Source organism: Pelodiscus sinensis, chromosome 2, assembly GCF_052426305.1.
Source record: "Pelodiscus sinensis isolate ZL-2025 chromosome 2, ASM5242630v1, whole genome shotgun sequence".
Classification (NCBI taxonomy): domain Eukaryota; kingdom Metazoa; phylum Chordata; order Testudines; family Trionychidae; genus Pelodiscus; species Pelodiscus sinensis.
Genome location: NC_143053.1, coordinates 3,023,406 through 3,041,594, shown reverse-complemented (window position 1 = coordinate 3,041,594; position 18,189 = coordinate 3,023,406). Strand labels below are relative to the sequence as shown.

The following is an 18,189-nucleotide window of genomic DNA, read 5'->3' as shown; positions in this document are numbered from 1 at the left end:
GGTCTCTCAGTGGCTATTAGCCCGTGTGTGGCCAGAGATCCAGCACTATGTTCTGTATGTCCCTCACCTGGCATTGGCCACTGTTGGCAGACAGGACTCTGAGCTGGACACTTTGGTTGGACCTAGGCTGAGGTTCTTACATAAAAGCCAGATGTATCTGCCCCTAGAGTGTAGTGTCCCAACCTATGGCTTGGGACCCAAATATGGGTCGCCGTTACATTTCAAAAGGGTCACCAAGTGTCTCCCCGGGTGACTCTGTCCTCCCTGCTCCCCCCGATTTTGAATTGCCTTGCGTCAACCAAGTCTTCCTGAGTTGTCAAAATGGGTCCCCATCTGGAAAAGGTTGGGAACCGCTGCCCTAGAGAAACCCACTAGACCCCACTGCCCTCTCTGAGCTCTCACGGGGCCTCTTCCCTCCACAGAGGTAGTAAAAAAAGGAAGGGTCTGTAGTAAAATTTGAAACCCGACAGTATCCCGTAAATGACTCGCCACAAGCCCTCAGAACATGTGCCAGAGCTGAGTGGGTCTAATGTGTCTTTCCCTTATATGGGAGTTAGACATTTTCCTTCCCTTTATTGAATTGCTCCTGCTAGTTTTCACGCCAGTTCCCCACATTATCAAGATGATTTTGAATTTCCATCCGTACCCCCAATGCTCTTACAACCCCTCCCGGCTTGGTTTCACCTGCAAATTTTATAGCCCTACTCGGTGCGCCAATGTCAACGTCATTAATGAACCAAGGGTATGTCTACACTACCCCGCTAGTTCGAACTAGTGGGGTAATGTATGCATACCGCACTTGCTAATGAAGCCCGGGATTTGAATTTCCCGGGCTTCATTAGCATAAGCAGGGAGCCGCCATTTTTAAATCCCCGCTGCTTCGAACCCCGTGTAGCGCGGCTACACGGGGCTCGAACTAGGTAGTTTGGACTAGGGTCCTATTCCGAACTACCGTTACTCCTCGTGAAACGAGGTGTACCGGTAGTTCGGAATAGGCACCCTAGTCCGAACTACCTAGTTCGAGCCCCGTGTAGCCGCGCTACACGGGGTTCAAAGCAGCGGGGATTTAAAAATGGCGGCTCCCCGCTTATGCTAATGAAGCCCGGGAAATTCAAATCCCGGGCTTCATTAGCAAGTGCGGTATGCATACATTACCCTCCTAGTTCGAACTAGCGGGGTAGTGTAGACATACCAATAGAGACCAGGGCCCAACGCAGGGCACATCCCTGAAACTTCCTTCTACATAAAGGCCCTCAATGTGACATTCACTATTGTTAATGCCTCTTGGCGTGCGTTTCAAACACCTGTGCACCCACCTGATGGTGATTTTATCTAGATCGTCTTTCCCTCATTTGCAGACAGGAGTGTGACATGGGGTTCTCTCAAAAGCCTTCCTAAACTCTAGTGAGATCACATCTAGGTGTGTCTAGACTACACGGCTCCATCGATGGAGCCATGTAGATGAGGCAGGACGACAAACGGAAATGAAGTGGCTATTTAAATAATCGCCGCTTCATTTAAATCAAAATGGCCGCCGCGCTGTGCTGATCAGCGGTTTGTCGGCACAGCACGGCAGTCTAGACGGGTCTCTGCCGACCCCAGAACCCTTTGTCGGCAGATCCTTTATGCCTCGTGTGACAGACCGGGCCGTGTCTGGGCACTGCTGAGGGCGCCCGCTCAGGGCGAATTGCTCAAATCCGGGGCTCCTTACAGCCCCCAGACTGGTGACCTCTCCAAACAGGCCACAAACAAGTCCCACAGAGCACTTCAGCTGCCTGCCTGAAGCCTCCCGAGCAAAACCCCTCCGACACCCCAGCAATATCCGTGCCCCAGATGGCCCCGGGCCTATACACAGGTGGGGGGTCCTAGCACCCAATCCCACCTACCCCGAACAAGTCCTGTCCGGTTCCAAGAAACCAGCCACAGATCCCTGGTCAATTTACCCTCTGGACCTTACCCACAAATCATGCTGGGCCAATCCTTTAGCATCTAACAACTAAAGGTTTATTATTACAAGAAAGAAAAGCATGAGAGTAAGGTTGCTAAAGGATAGTACATTACATGCACCGAATCTCCCAGTCCTCGATGCAGGCTCTAGCAGGGATGTTACAGCTGCTGGTTTAAAAGTCCTTGTTGCACATCCTAGGATCAGGATGGGTTCACAGGTCTTCCTGGCTCTTTGATCCCTGCAATGCTGCCTCTGGGATGAAGTGCTGAGCTGAGAACCAAGATGGCGTCGACCACATGGCCTCTTTATACCTCCTTCCTGGCCTCTTCTTGGCTGCAGGAGATCACCTGGTCCTCAGCCTCTCTCTACTGGCCGCTCTTAGGTCTCCACCCTCATGCTTTAGGTGTGTCCTTGGCCCATTGAGTGCCATTGTCCCACAGGGCCTCGCTAATTAGCATGTCCACAGGCCGGGCTCTGCCCAATGCTCAACCACATGCAGAGAAATATTCAGTATCCACACAGATTAGAGATTCCTAACTATACACACAGACATTATACAACCACATAAATAGCGTACATAGGATTAGCAGACAGTGAGCTTCTATTCAACACCTCACATGGCCCCCTTCTATACCATTTTCTGGGGCCAACACCTCCACCTATGGGTGCAGCAGCGATCTGGCTGCTCCCCTCCATATCCAGTAATGTGACACCTCGTGAAGCAGGATCTGCCGACAAAGAGTTTTGGGGTCGGCAGATCCCTGTCTAGACTGCCGCGCTGTGCCAACAAATCACTGATCGGCACAGCATGGCGGCCATTTTGATTTAAATGACGTGGCGATTATTTAAATCGCTGCTTCGTTTCCCTTTGTGGAGTAAACATTGATGGAGCCATGCAGTCTAGACGTACCCCTAATGCTCCCCTCCCTCACCCATAAGGCCGATTAGTCTGATCAAGAAGAGCATGCACGAGACATGGCATGAGCTGTTCTTTGCAAATCCACATCAGTTGTGGCATATCACCGTATGATTCGGGGGTTGGAGCACACGACCTACGAGGAGAGGCTGAGGGACTTGGGTCTGTTTAGTCTGCAGAAGAGAAGAGTGAGGGGGGATTTGAGAGCAGCCTGCAACTCCCTTAAGGGGGGTTCCAAAGAGACTAGCGAGAGGCTGTTCTCAGTGGGGGCAGGTGCCAGAACAAGGAGCAATGGGCTCAAGTTGCAATGGGGGAGGTCTAGGTTGAATATTAGGAAAAACTCTTTCCCTAGGCGGGTGGGGAAGCGCTGGGCTGGGTTCCCTAGGGAGCGGGTGGAGTCTCCATCCCTAGAGATGTTTAAGTCCTGGCTTGACCAAGCCCTGGCTGGGTTGCTTCAGTTCGGATTGATCCTGCCTTAGGCAGGGGGCTGGACTTGATGACTCCTGAGATCTCTTCCAGCTCTATGATTCAATGATTCTCCTCCCGCTGCTTTCAGACTGTTCAATCGTTTGTTTCCATGTCTCATGGGGCACTGAAGTTGGGCTCATTGGTCCACAATCTGGAAACAGGGAAGAAAGAGGAACAGCAAAGACAGGGCCCAGGTTTGCCCTTGTCCCGTGCTCTGGGACTGCACCCTCCTTCGTGAGTCTCTGCACAAGCATGAATAGTCCTGAGCCTGGCTCAGCTAGTTCATGAAGCGCTGTGCGGTGAATTTCAGCAGGTGCTGCCACTTGAACACCCTCATCTTCTTTTGTTCCCTTGGCTCCTGCTCTTTCCTTTAGCTGCGGGACCATTAACGACACCAGACCCGGATCCCTCAGCACCATCTGCTGCGACGGGCTGGAGGGCCGCTACGTCACCATCGTCATCCCGGGCAGGGAGGAGTATCTGTCCCTGTGTGAGGTCGAGGTTCTCTCTCAGGGCTGTGCCGCACCACCAGGGGGTAAGGAGCTGGCACTGTGTGAATGGAGACCTGTTCCCTTTCATGTTACCCCCAGTCCCTTGTGTGCCGAGCTCTGCCTAGCGAGGCAGCAGAAGCCCTGGGAGACTTTTCCCTTCCGACTGCTCCCCTGGGCGTAGTCTGCAGCTGGCAAGACAGGTGGGGGAGGTTTCATGTGTGAACGTCGTGGCCCATTCCTGCCTGAGGAGCAGTTCCTGCGGGGTATGGGACATGGTGGCTGAGAGACGCTCTCTCTGGGCTGAGACCCCAGCACCAGCCTTTTCTCACTCCCGTTCCCTGGGTCTCTGGCTCCCACTGAGAATCTGACTCCCTCGTGGTCCCTGGTTTGTGTGTCCCTGCCAGGAGGCGGCTCTGGCTCCAGGTTGGACAAAGGTCTTGTAGAGCCCCACCCTTTCCGGCAACGGGCACGTCCCACCTCCCCTCTTCTCGCCCTCTGATTCCAGCTCAGAACCTGGCGCTGGGACGTCCGGCCACTCAGTCGTCCACATTCGTGGATAAGCTTGGAAGAGCCGTGGCTGGAAGAGCCGTGGATGGGAAACGCAATGGGAAGTGGGAAGAAGGCTCCTGCAGCCACACCCATTTCGAAGTGGAGCCCTGGTGGACCGTGGACTTGGGCAGCCGGCAGTCCATCTCCGTGGTGATCGTGAAGCACAGGGAAGACGAGTGCTGCGGGGGGAATCTGAAAGGGGCCCAGATCCACGTGGGAGACATCCTGGCCAACCACGGCAAGGACAACCCCCTGTGAGTTGCTTCCCCCTTGTCTGCGGTGAGCTGAGACCTCCCAGCGTGGGCACAGGCCTGGGGTCTCATTGCCAGCCGGGGTCAGGGCACGGCCTTTTCACCTCTGAACGTCCTGTGGCTGAATGCTTTACGGGTGGTGCAGGGGCATAAACACAGGTAGGCCCGGCTGGGCATGGCCCTCCCACTTGGCCCACTCAAGTCTGACCTGGAGGGCTCCGTTCAGCCCGTACAGCTAACCAGAAAGGGAAAGCCACCCCAAAAGGCCATGTTTTCCACCCTACCCCATGCTGGGGCAGGACTAACTAACCCGAGATCAGAGAGGTTCCCAGTGGTGCAAGGGCATAGCCGTGGCTGGAGTGCGGCCCATCCACTTACCATCCCGCCCCATCCAAATCTGAGCTGTAGGGCTACGTTCCCCCATGCAGAGACACAGAAAGGCGGGGCGGGAATCCACCCCCAGGGGCCATCCCTTCCTTCCCCCCATGCCGAGGCAGGACCAAGTCACCCTAGACCAGAGCGCAAAGCACGGGAGCTGCTCTCCAGAGCCCCACGTCGTTACTGTGTGATCTGGAGCACCTGCCATTGCCTGGCGAGGGATTCCTGCAGGGAGCAGCTCCACCACAGGGCTTGGCACTCGTAGCTCCCCCTTTTGGAACCTCTTCCCTCCCTGACACCTCTCCTAGGTTGCCTTTCCTGAGTCGCTCCCTGAGCCAAAGAAATAAAAGGAACTATTTCTTCACTGTCAACCTTTGGAACTCCTTGCCAGAGGATTCTGTGAAGGCCAAACCTATAACAGGGTTCAAAAAAGAACTACATCAGTTCACAGAAAATAAGTCCCTCAGTGGCTATTAGCCCATGTGGCCAGAGATGCAGCATCCTTTTCTGAATGTCAGAGATCAGTTTTGGGGCCAATTTTATTTAATCTTTTTATTGCTGACCTTGGCACCAAAAGTGGAAGTGCCCTGATAAAATTTGCAGATGACACAAAGTTGGGAGGTATTGCCAATTCAGAAAAGGATCAGGATATCATACAGGAAGATCTAGATGACCTTGTAAATTGGAGTGATAGCAATAGGATGAAATTTCATAGTGAGAAGTGTAAGGTTATGCACTTAGGGATTAATAACAAGAATTTTAGTTATAAGCTGGGGACACATCAGTTGGAAGTAACGGAGGAGGAGAAGGACCTCGGAGTCCTGGTTGATTATAGAATGACTATGAGCCGCCATTGTGACATGGCTGTGAAAAAGGCTACTATGGTCTTGGAATGTATTAGGCGAGGTATTTCCAGTAGGGATAAGGAGGTGTTAGTGCCATTATACAAGGCATTGGTGAGACCCCAGTTGGAATACTGTGTGCAGTTCTGGTCTCCCATGTTTAAGAAGGAGGAATTCAAACTGGAACAGGTACAAAGAAGGGCCACTAGGATGATCCGACGAATGGAAATCCTGTCTTATGAAAGGAGACTCAGGGAGCTTGGCTTGTTTACTTTAACCAAAAGAAGGCTGAGGGGGGACATGATTGCACTTTTTAAATATATTAGAGGGATAAATACCAGGGAGGGAGAGGAATTATTTAAGCTTAATACCAATGTGGACACAAGAACAAATGGAAATAAGCTGGCTAGTAGGAAGTTTAGACTTGAGATTAGACGAAGGTTTCTAACTATTAGAGGAGTGAGGTTCTGGAACGGCCTTCCAAGGGAAGCAGTGGGGGCAAAAGATCTATTTGATTTCAAAATTAAACTAGATGGATTTATGAACGGGATGGTTTGATGAGATAACATGATCTTGGGGTATGTCTACACTACCCTCCTAATTCGAACTAGGAGGGTAATGTAGGCATACCGCAATTGCAAATGAAGCCCGGGATTTGAATTTCCCAGGCTTCATTTGCATAAGCAGGGAGCCGCCATTTTTAAAACCCCGCTGGTTTGAACCCCGTGCAGCGCGGCTACACAGGGCACGAACTAGGTAGTTCGAACTAGGCCTCGTTCCACGAGGTGTACCGGTAGTTCGGAATAGGAAGCCTAGTTCGAACTACCTAGTTCGTGCCCCGTGTAGCCGCGCTGCACGGGGTTCGAACCAGCGGGGTTTTAAAAATGGCGGCTCCCCTTTATGCAAATGAAGCCCGGGAAATTCAAATCCCGGGCTTCATTTGCAAGTGCGGTATGCCTACATTACCCTCCTAGTTCGAACTAGCGGGGTAGTGTAGACATACCCTGAGATCTAGGTGAGAGGATTATTCTAGGAGGGGTAGATGAGATTTTGTGGCCTGCACTGTGCAGGGGGTCAGACTAGATGATCATAATGGTCCCTTCTGACTTTAAAGTCTATGAGTCTATGTCCCTCACCTGTGTTTGCCAGAGCCTGGGAAAGGGTCATGGGGTGAATCACGCAATGATTGCCTGTTGGGTGCATTCCCTCTGGGGCACCCGGTATTGGCCACTGGGCTAGATGGACCTTTGGTCTGTCCGTTTTGAGGTTCTTACCTAGAACCCAAATGCATCTGCCCCTGGTGCAGCCCACTAGACCTCACTGCCCTTCCTGAACTGAGATAGAGCCCAGGACTTCTAATGGGGTCCCTCTCCCTCTAAAGAGTTAGTAAAAAAAAAAGGAAGTGTCTATCTGAACATTTGAAACCCGACAGTATCCCATAAGTGACTTTCCACAAGCCCTCAGAACATGTGCCAGAGCTGAGTGGGTCTAATGTGTCTTTCCCTTATATAGGAGTTAGACATTTTCCTTCCGTGGAACAGCACGTCCCTTTATTAAATTGCTTCTGCTAGTTTTCACGCCAGTTCCCCACATTATCAAGATGATTTTGCATTTTCTTCCTTACCCCCAATGCTCTTACAACCCCTCCCGGCTTGGTTTCACCTGCACATTTTATAACCCTACTCGGTGCGCCAATGTCAACGTCATTAATGAACATAGAGACCAGTGCCCAACGCAGGGCACATCCCTGAAACTTCCTTCTAGAGACAGCATCAGCTGTTGTTAACTACTCTCAGCATGTGTGTTTTCAAACACCTGTGCACCCACCTGATAGTGGTTTTATCTAGACCGTCTTTCCCTCATTTGCTATGACAGGAGTGTCTCTCGAAAGCCTTCCTAAAATCAAGACGTAGCACATCTACCACTCTCCCCTCCCCCCATTAGGTCAGTAAGGATGTCAAGAAGAAAATTAGAGAGGTGTGGCAAAATTTGTGCATTAGCTGCTTTCCCATTGTCTGATAGTTTATTTCAGTGTCTTATGAGTTATGGAAGTTACACTGTTTATTCTAGAAACAGCTTTTAAAACCAATGGTGCCTTAGAGTCTAATATATGTATGTATGTTATCATGAACTTTCGTGAGCAACACCCATTTCCTCCCATGAAAAGATCTTTGCCACTTCCTCTTTGTTCCCGATTTTCAAAGCAAGGAGTTGTATTCACCCTTCTCTCGTGCTCTGGGACCTCACCCGTGCTCCGTGAATTCTCTGTGAAAGCATTAATAGTTCTGAGATTGGCTCTGCTACTTCCCTAGGTTCTGTCAGGTGAATTTCACCAGGCACTGCGCATTTGAAAGCATCTAACTTGATTTGTCTCCTTGGCTTCTGCTCTTTCCTTTAGCTGCGGGACCATCGATGACACCAGACCCGGATCTCTCAGCACCATCTGCTGCAGAGGCTTGGAGGGTCGCTACGTCACCATCGTCATCCCAGACACGCCGAGGATATTCATGCTGTGTGAGGTCGAGGTTTTCTCTCAGAGCTGTGCCCCACCACCAGGGGGTAAGGAGCTGGTACAATGTGAATGGAAACCTGTTCCCTTTCATGTTACACCCCAGTCCCTTCTGCACCAACCAGGCAACAGAAGCCCTGGGAGACTTCCCTTCCCACTGCTCACCTGGGCATGGGCTGCTCCTGGCCCAGCACCAAGCTCATGTCGCTCCCGTTCCTCGAGTCACTGGCTCCCACGGTGAACCTGGCCCTCACAGAGTCCCTGGTTCGTGTGTCACCACCGGGAAGTGGCTCTGGCTCTGCTGCAGAAAGGTTTTGTCGAGCCCCACCCGTTCCGGCAACGGGCACGTCCCACCTCCCCTCTTCTCACCTTCTGATTCCAGCTCAGAACTTGGCGCTCCGACGTCCGGTCGCTCAGTCGTCCAGGTATTTGGGGATTAAAGTAGACGCGATTGGAAATGTCGTGGATGGAAATCGTGATGGGGATTTTAATCACGGCTCCTGCAGCCACACTCAGCGTGACACGGAGCCCTGGTGGACCGTGGACTTGGGCCGCCGGCATTCCGTCTCCATGGTGATGGTGAAGAACAGGGAAGACGAGTGCTGTTGGAAGAGGCTGCAGGGGGCCCAGATCCGCGTGGGAGACTCCCTGGCCAACCACGGCAAGGACAACCCCCTGTGAGTTGCTTCCCCCTTGTCTGCGGTGAGATGGGTCCTTCCAGCTCAGCACTGGGCTTGGGTCTCATTTGCTGGAGGGAGCCTCAGCCTGGTGCCTTCCGCTCTGAGCAGCTGGATGCTGGGAGTGTTTCCCAGTGGTGCAAGGGCATAGCCAGGGGTGGGTCTGGCTGGAGTGCGGCCCATCCACTTACCATCCAGCCCCATCCAAATCTGAGCTGTAGGGCTACATTCCCCCATGCACAGACACAGAAAGGCGGGGCAGGAATCCACCCCCAGGGGCCATCCCTTCCTTCCCCCCATGCCGAGGCAGGACCAAGTCACCCTAGACCAGAGCACAAAGCACGGCAGCTGCTCTCCAGAGCCGCATGGCGTTACCGTGTGATCGGGAGCACCTGCCGCTGTCTGGGGAGGGATTTCTGTGGGGAGCAGCTCCCCCTTAGGGGCTTGGGACTCGTAGCTCCCCCTTTGGAGCCTCTTCCCTCCCGGATCCCTCTCCTAGGTTGAATTTCCTGGGGCGCTCCCTGAGCAGCTGCCCTGAGCCCTGCAGTGCTAGGAGCTTCCTCTGTGATCTGTGCGTCCGACTGAGCCCCACAGCCCTGCCCTAGTGCCCGGAGCCAAGTAACTAACTGGCCACCACACAGCCCTAGAGCACCACTGAGTGGGCCTTGGGGGGAGCTGCAGTACCTCCCCCCTTCCCGAATTCTGAAGCAGTTTTCTGCTCTCCCTTGGCCCAGACAGAGCCCTTAACAGCCACAAGCCAGAGTGTGACTGCGATGAAGTTGGGGCTGGGAGCAGCAGAGCCCTTGGGGCCGGGGTGGGGGGGTTGTATCCAAACAGAGGCAGGGCGATTAAGGTCACAAAAGGCTTGTCAGGAAGGTGAACTAAGGCTCATGAGCTGATCCCTAAAGCATTGCCAGGCACAACCGTTCCAAGATGGGAAACAAAGGGTGGGCAAACGGGAGTTTTGCGAGGGAATTTAGAGGCAAAGTGTGTGGGGGGGAGGGGGCTAGATATGCTTAATATTCTGCAAACTAACAGCAAAACCACTTGCTTAAAACACAATCAAGAACAGAGGGTATGTCTACACTAGCCCCCTAGTTCGAGGAGTAACGGTAGTTCAAATTAGAGATCCTAATTCGAACTACGTACTCCGTGCCGCGTGTAGCCGCGGGCATGGAGTTCGGACTAAGGGACTTCTAAAAATGGCGGCGCCCGGGAAGATGCAAATGAAGCCCGGGATATTTAAATATCGAATGCCTACATTAGCCTCCCTAGTTCGAACTAGGGGGCTAGTGTAGACATACCCAGAGTTAGCTCTGGGAGTGAAAAGAGGATGCAGGTAGAAGCCCAGCAGCCGAGTGCAGACTATCACAGCTATTGCACACAATGTAGCATTTAGGGTTACCTAGGGACAGGTCAGGTGGCCTATGTGTGATTTCAGCGCAAGGTGCTCCAGGCCTCAGGGTCCGGGTGTGAGCTTTGGAGACCAGAATAGCTGGACTGAAGGAGCTATGGGAGGCAGAGAGGCACATAGATGAGACTTTCCAAGACGCCGTAGAGCAGTCCCGCTTCTGGACAGGCAGCCTGTGTGCTGTTGAAGAGGCTGAAAGTCTCAAGGAAGGAGCAGAGGGAAATGAAACCATAGCTGGGACCTCCCTTCCTGATGATGGTATTTGTAATGGGAGATTCGACATTAGAAACATAGACAGCTGGGTGTGTGATGACCAGGAGAAGTGCCTGGTAACGATATAAATAACGGTGTAGACGTAGCCTGAGTGAAACATGCTTGGCGGCTTTCACTTGCACATTTAAAACCATGAATGATTTTATATCCCATATTTCTAACTTTACACACAAAAATGATACTTACGACAAAATAAGCGACGAGGAATCCTGTGGCACCTTATAGACTAACTGAAGTGTAGGAGCATAAGCTTTCGTGGGCAAAGACCCACTTCGTCAGATGCATGTTAGTCTATAAGGTGCCACAGGACTCCTCGTCGCTTTTGCAGATTCAGACTAACACGGCTACCCCTCTGATACTTGACAAAATAAGGTACACTGATCCAGCAGACTGTGACATCATGTTTGATAGGTTACATAAGGTATTTTGTCCAAAGCATCTTCGAGTGATGCATATTTGTGTCCATGAGTCCATTTCATATAGCATGGGGGAGGGGTGAAACCATCACAAAGCCTTTGACAAAGTCCCTTTGTGGCGTAGTGGGGGATACCTTGCTGGTTGCTATGCTGGGCAGTGGGTTGTGAGTGACCTCCACTGGCTGCTGGCTGCAGCACGGCCCAGCAGGGCAGGGGATGAGTCATTATGCAAGGGGGCTAAGAACCTGTCTGACCAGTGATCTCCCAGGGAGCAGAACAATGGGAAGAAGGGGAGTGGAGCCCTGGCTGGGGGCAGGGCTGGAAGTGAGGGAGTTAGGATTCTGGCTGGTATCATGGAGGAAGCAGCCTAGGCAACGGGCTGGGATTTAGGGGCCCAGGCTCCCCCATCTCAAGGGGGGCTGAGGCTTCCTAGGCCTGCCCTGGAACCAGATTCCATCTGTGCTGTGCTGTATCCTGGAGAAGCAATAAACTCCCTCTATTCTACTGGCTGGTGGAGTCTGTCCGTGCCATTACGGGGGTGCAGGAGACGGGAAAACCCCAATGCGCCTTCACACTCTTGCCAAAGGCTCTTAAGCAAAGGAAGCTCTCATGGAGTAAGAGAGGAGGTCCTCCCATGGATTGGTAATTGATTCAAAGGGCAGGACTAAATGGTCAGTTTTCAGAATGGGGAGAGGTAACTAGTGGTGCCCCCAGGGGTCTGTCCTGGGACCCATCCTATTCAACTTATTTATAAATAATCTGGAGAAAGGGGTAAGCAGTGAGATGGAAACATTTGCAGATGAAATCAAACTGCTGAAGGTAGCTAAGTCAAAGGAGACTGTGAAGAGCTTCAAAATGAGATGACTGGGCAACGAAATAGCGAATAAATTCAATGTTGATAAATGCAAAGTAATGCCCAACTATATGTATGAAATGATGGCTTCTAAATTAGCTGACGCCATTAATAAAGAGATCTTATAGGCATTTTGGATAGTTGTCTGAAAATATCTTCTCTATGTCCAGTAACAATAAAAAAAACCAAAGCAGAAGATTGTAACTCATTCGGAAGGGAATAGACAGAAAAATATTGTATTGCCTCTGTATAAATCCATGGTACGCCCATACATTAAATACTGTGTGCGAATTTGATCACCCCAGGAGAAAAATACATTGGATTTGGAAAAAGTACAGAGAAGGGCAACAGAAATTTCGGATGAGGATTACTGAATACATGCCACATGAGAAGAGATCAAACAGACTGGAACTTTTTAGTTTGCAAGAGAGCACTAAGGAGGAGATATAATGGAGGTCTATAAAATCACAAGTGATGTGGAAAAATTGAATAAGGACGTGTTATTTACTTCTTCAGATAACACAAGAACTAGGAAAATGTAAACAACAACAATGGTCCTGTAGCACCTTTAGAGACTAACCAAAAATATATAGACGGTATCATGAGCTTTCATGGGCACAACCCACTTCTTCAGATGACAAATATGGAGCACGATAGCTACCTTCCGGAAACCACCGACTTCGTGAAGAAACTCCAGAGTATCAGTGATCTTCCTGAAAATACCAGCCTGGCCACCCTGGATGCAGAAGCTCTTTGCACCAATATTCCTCATGATGATGCCACTGCACACCTGGTGACTAAGCTTTGTGGTTTTGTTCTCACCCACAACTATTTCCAATTTGGGGACAATTTGTATCTTCAAGTTAGCAGCACTGCCATGGGCACCCGCATGGCCCCACAATATGTCAACGTCTTTCTGGCTCGTCTCAGCTCTTGCCCCCCTGGCACCCTTATTCTACTTACACTACATTGATGACATTGTCATCACACGGACCCACAGAAAGGAGACCCTGGAAGAGTTCCACAGGGATTTCAACAACTTCCACCTCACCATCAACCTCAGCTTGAACCAGTCCACACAAGAGATCCACATCTTGACACTACAGTACAACTGCAGTAATTACTCGTTTAACATGTGCCCACTTAACACGTTTTCGCAATAGCACTTTTTTTTAGGGAATGTTTTTCAAATAACACGACGGTCCCCGAAATAACACGAAAATAATCACGTGGCGGACTACTTTGCGCGGCAGTATAAGTTGGTGAAAACAGCAGTAATATGCACGAGCGGATGAATACACGTGGTCACCGTGCTTCTCTGCTCACTCACATGTTTATCTTTGTGTTTTAAAAAACCGCGGAGACTTGTGTTACTAGATATCTAATGTTGATGTTGACAACCCAGCACCAATAAAAAATGGACTTTGCCACCACCACCACCTGAAACACAGCCCCCAACTTTTCTATTATTTTAATAGGAAAATTGCTACACACCCCATAGCACATTTTCGCTTAGCACAAATATTTTCAGAAACGCGTCTATAGTGTTAAATGAGGAATTACTGTATACGACGGCCACATTTGCACAACCTTATACCGGAAACCTACCGACCATCATACTTACCTACATGCCTCTAGCTTCCATCCTGGGCATATTATCCGATCGATTGTTTCCAGCCAGGCCCTAAGATACAACCGGATTTGCTCCAATCCCACAGACAGAGACAAACACCTACAGGGTCTCTATCAGGCATTCTTAAAACTGAAATACCCACCCAGGGAAGTGAAAAGAACAGATTGACAGAGCCAGACATCAGCTTCTTGAAAATCGGCCTAACAAACAAAGAAAACAGAACACCACTACTCATCACCTGCAGCCTAGTCATCACCTACAGCCCCAACTTAACCACCCTCCAGGGCATCATTAACAATCTACAACCTATTCTGGAAAACAACCCCTCACTCTCACAGGCCTTGGGGGACAGGCCAATCCTCGCCTACAGACAACCTCGCCCTACCAACCTGAAACAGATTATTTGCAGCAACCACATAGCACACCTCAAACATACTCACACAAGAGCCAGCTGGTGCCAACTGTCCACACATCTATACAAGCGACATCATCACAAGACTCAACCACATAAGCCACCACATCAGGGGCTTGTACAAGTGCACATTTGCTAATGTGATCTATGCCATCAAGTACCAGCAACGCCCCCCTGCCATGGATGTTGGCCAAACTGGACGGGGACTTAATGCACACAACTCAGATATTCGAAATGGTAACTCACAGAAACCTGTAAGAGAACATTGTAACTTGCCCCACGCTCATTAATGGATTTAAAAGTGGCCATTCTCTTACAAAGTAATTTCAGAAATCAACCAGACAGTCTGCGGAACAGGCCTTCATATGTAAATGTGCCACTGTCTCTCATGGCTTGAAAAAAAAGACATAATGGCCCATTCAGTTCATATTCAACACCCAACTGATATCAAAAGCTAAATATCAGACACCTACACCCCACTCTATTAGCCTCATTTAGAACAGACACTTTAATTGACATGGGGTTTTTTCCTCCTCCTCTCCCCTCTTTTTCTGCTCTTTATTTGAAGCGCTGTGCTTCTTGTTCCATATCTGTCATCTGAAGAACTGGGTTGTGCCCACGAAAACTCGTGATTAGAGCTCGCCAAACCGCGGCAACCCCCACTCACCAGCCTCGCTGTCCGGTGATATGCACATGTGCAGATCGTTCTGCACATGCGCAGATGGCCAGAACCCAGCTCTTCCGGGTTACAATCTACTCGCCACGGACAAGTAGATTGTATAATTTGTCAAGCCCTGCTCATGATAGTATCTATATATTTTTGGTTATTCTCTAAGGGTATGTCTACACTACCCTCCTAGTTCGAACTAGGAGGGTAATGTAGGCATACCGCACTTGCAAATGAAGCCCGGGATTTGAATTTCCCGGGCTTCATTTGCATAAGTGGGGAGCCGCCATTTTTAAAACCCCGCTGGTTCGAACCCCGTGCAGCGCGGCTACACGGGGCTCGAACTAGGTAGTTCGAACTAGGCTTCCTATTCCGAACTATTGGTCCACCTCGTTCGGAATAGGAAGCCTACTTCGAAGTAGGAATAAGATCCTCCGGAAAAGGGCGCTTTTTCCGGAGGATCGGGGCCAGTGTAGACGCTCTTTTCCGGCTTTTCTAAAAGCCGGAAAAAAGCGGCGGACATTTTTATTTAAATGCCGCGGGGGATATTTAAATCCCCCACGCATTTCCCTACTACGATGGCTGAAATTAACATGCCCCTTCCGGAAAAGGGTCCAGTGTAGATGAGCCCGAGGTGTATAAAATCATGCCTGGGGTGGAAAAAGAGAATGAGGATAAATTAACTGGCTCCCACAATATAAGAACTAGGGGTCACTAAATGAAATGAATAGGTAGCAGATGTAAAACAAACAAAAGGAAGTTTTGCTTCACGCAGTGCACAGTCAACCTGTGGAACTCCTTGCCAGAGGATGATGAAAAGACTAGGGTTCAAAAAAGACCTAGATACATTCATGAGGTTAAGTCCATCAATGGCTATTAGTCAGGGTGGGTAGGAATGGTGCCCCCAGCCTCTGTTTGTCTGATCCCCTGTTGTGTTCCCTCTCTCCGGAGCACCTAGCATTGGCCACTGCTGGCAGACAGGACACTAGGTTGGATGGACCTTTGGTCTGACCCAGTCTGGCCGTTCTTATGTTCTTCACAAATCCACATTAGCTATGACATCACTTTATCATCCTCCTGCTGCTTTCAGACTCTTCCACAAATGGTTCCAGTGTCTTCAGAGGTATCTAATACGGGCTGGCTGTTCCTGTCTTTGAATATGGGGAATATGGGAAATTCTAGACCAAAGTTTGCCCTTCTCGAGTCCCCGGGGACCTCCCCCGTCCTTTGTGAGCTCTTTGAAACCATGAGTAGTTCTGAGATTGGCTTGGCTACTTCCCTAAGATCTGGGGGTGGATTTCACCAGGCTCTGTGCATTTGAACTCATCTAACTTGTTCGGTCTCCTTGGCTTCTGCCCTTTCCTTTAGCTGCGGGACCATCACCGAACCCAGACCCGGATCCCTCAGCACCATCTGCTGCAGTGGGCTGGAGGGCCGCTACGTCACCATCGTCGTCCCAGGCAGGGTGGAGTATCTCAACCTGTGTGAGGTCGAGGTTCTATCTCAGGGCTGTGTCCCACCACTAGAAGGTAAGGAGCCGGCACAATGTGAACGGGACCCTGTTCCCTTTCCCGGTATATACCCCAGTCTCTTGAGGCAGCAGAAGCCCTGGGAGACGCTTCCCTTCGCACTGCTCACCTGGCCGTGGGCTGCAGCTGGCAGCGGCAGGCGGGAGTGGGGGATCCATGTGAACATCGTGCCCCATCCCTGCTAGGGGAGCAGCTCCAGCTGGGTATGAGACATGGTGGCCTGAGAGAGGCACCAAGCCCCAAGAGACCCCAGCACCAAGCGTTGTCACTCCCCTCCCCCGGGTCCCTGGCTCCCCCGGTGAACCTGGCTCTCAGGCCGCGCCTGGCTTGCGTGTCACCTCTGGGAAGCAGCTCTGGCTCCGTGTGGGCGACAGGGCTTCTAGAACCCCTGTCCAGTGGCACAGGGCAGGTCCCACCTCCCCTCTTCTCTCCCTCGGAGTCCAGCTTTTAACTTGGCGCTGGGACGTCCGGCCACGCAGTCGTCCACGTTGGCGAACACGACTGGACAAGCCGTGGCTGGTAGGGCCGTGGATGGAAAACGTGATGGGCTGTGGGAACAAGACTCCTGCAGCCAAACTCATCGCGACATGGAGCCCTGGTGGAACGTGGACTTGGGCGGCCGGCATTACATCTCCGTGGTGATCGTGAAGCACTTGGAAGACGAGTGCTGCGGGGAGAGACTGAAGGGGGCCGAGATCCACGTGGGAGACTCCCTGGTGAACCACGGCAAGAACAACCCCCTGTGAGTTGCTTCCCCCTTGTCTGCAACGAGATGAGTCCTCCCGGCGCGGGCACAGGGGCTGGGTCTCATAGCCAGCCAGGGCTTCCCCTCCGAGCTGCCTGGGGCCACGAGTGCTTTGCCGGTGGTGCAGAGGCCTCGCCACAAGTGGGCCTGGGTGGGTGTGGCCCATCCGTTTGGCCTGCAGGCCCTCCCAAACCTGCGCTGCAACATAAGTCACTGGGGGTACATGACACCCGATCTGCCCCAAGGTTCATCCCCACTCTACCCCCACCCCCTCTGCCCTCTTCCTACTCCTGCCCTGCTGCTTCCTGCCCCGTTCCACCCCGTTCCCTGGATGTGTCCTTCCCCCCTCCACCTCTTTCTGCCTCCGCTTCCTCTCGTGGGCAGCAGGTGAACTGGCTGTAGGGGGAGAGGGTCCAGAAATTGGGGAGGGTCCAGAGAAGAGAAACAAGGATGATGAAAGGTTTAGAGAACATGAGCTATGAGGGAAGGCTGAAAGAATTGGGCTTGTTTAGTTTGGAAAAGAGAAGATTGAGGGGGGACATGAGAGCGGCTTTCAGGTATTTAAAAGGGTGTCACAAGGAGGAGGGAGAAAACTTGTTCATCTTGGCCTCTGGGGATAGGACAAGAAGCAAGGGGCTTAAACTGCAGCGAGGGAGGTTTAGGTTGGACCTTAGGAAAAAGTTCCTAACTGTCCGGGTGGTCAAACACTGGAATAAATTGCCCAGGGAGGTTGTGGAATCTCCATCACTGGAGAGATTTAAGAGCAGGTTAGATAAATGTCTATCAGGGATGGTCTAGACATGAGGGCAGGGGACTGGGCTCAATGACCTCTCGAGGTCCCTTCCAGTCCTAGTATTCTATGATCTTCCACGTCTATTTCCCTCCTGCTCCCTCGTTATCTTTTCTTCATCCCAACCTTGGTGCCCATGTCTGGAGATGAATACATTTGCTCACCTTCAGTGTTAGTTTGATGCTATGAGCTGCCTCCCTCTTAAAATAAGGGATAAGGGATCTTTCGGAAAAGGCTTTATTTTCCGATAGATCCGCGTCTAGACTGGCGCTTTTTCCCGACAAAGCTCCGTGCCGAAAAAAAGCGGCAGCCATTTTTATGCTAATGAAGGGGGGGAGATTTAAATCCCCGCTTCATTAGCAATTGCGATACGTCTAATTTGCATCTCTTTTACAAAAAAGGGATGCCATCTAGACGTAGCCACAGTGTTT

The 18,189-nt window shown here is 51.1% G+C and overlaps 1 protein-coding gene across 1 annotated transcript in view; it reads left to right on the top strand.

The window, feature by feature from the left end:
- The window catches only part of LOC112547121 (uncharacterized), a 45,517-nt gene that overhangs the window by 16,951 nt on the left and 10,377 nt on the right, over positions 1–18,189 (top strand). The window contains exons 6-11 of the mRNA XM_089776122.1: positions 3,707–3,867; positions 4,329–4,626; positions 8,242–8,402; positions 8,735–9,029; positions 16,063–16,223; positions 16,668–16,965. Coding sequence (XP_089632248.1) covers positions 3,707–3,867; positions 4,329–4,626; positions 8,242–8,402; positions 8,735–9,029; positions 16,063–16,223; positions 16,668–16,965 — 1,374 coding nt within the window. The remainder of the gene's footprint in view (positions 1–3,706; positions 3,868–4,328; positions 4,627–8,241; positions 8,403–8,734; positions 9,030–16,062; positions 16,224–16,667; positions 16,966–18,189) is intronic.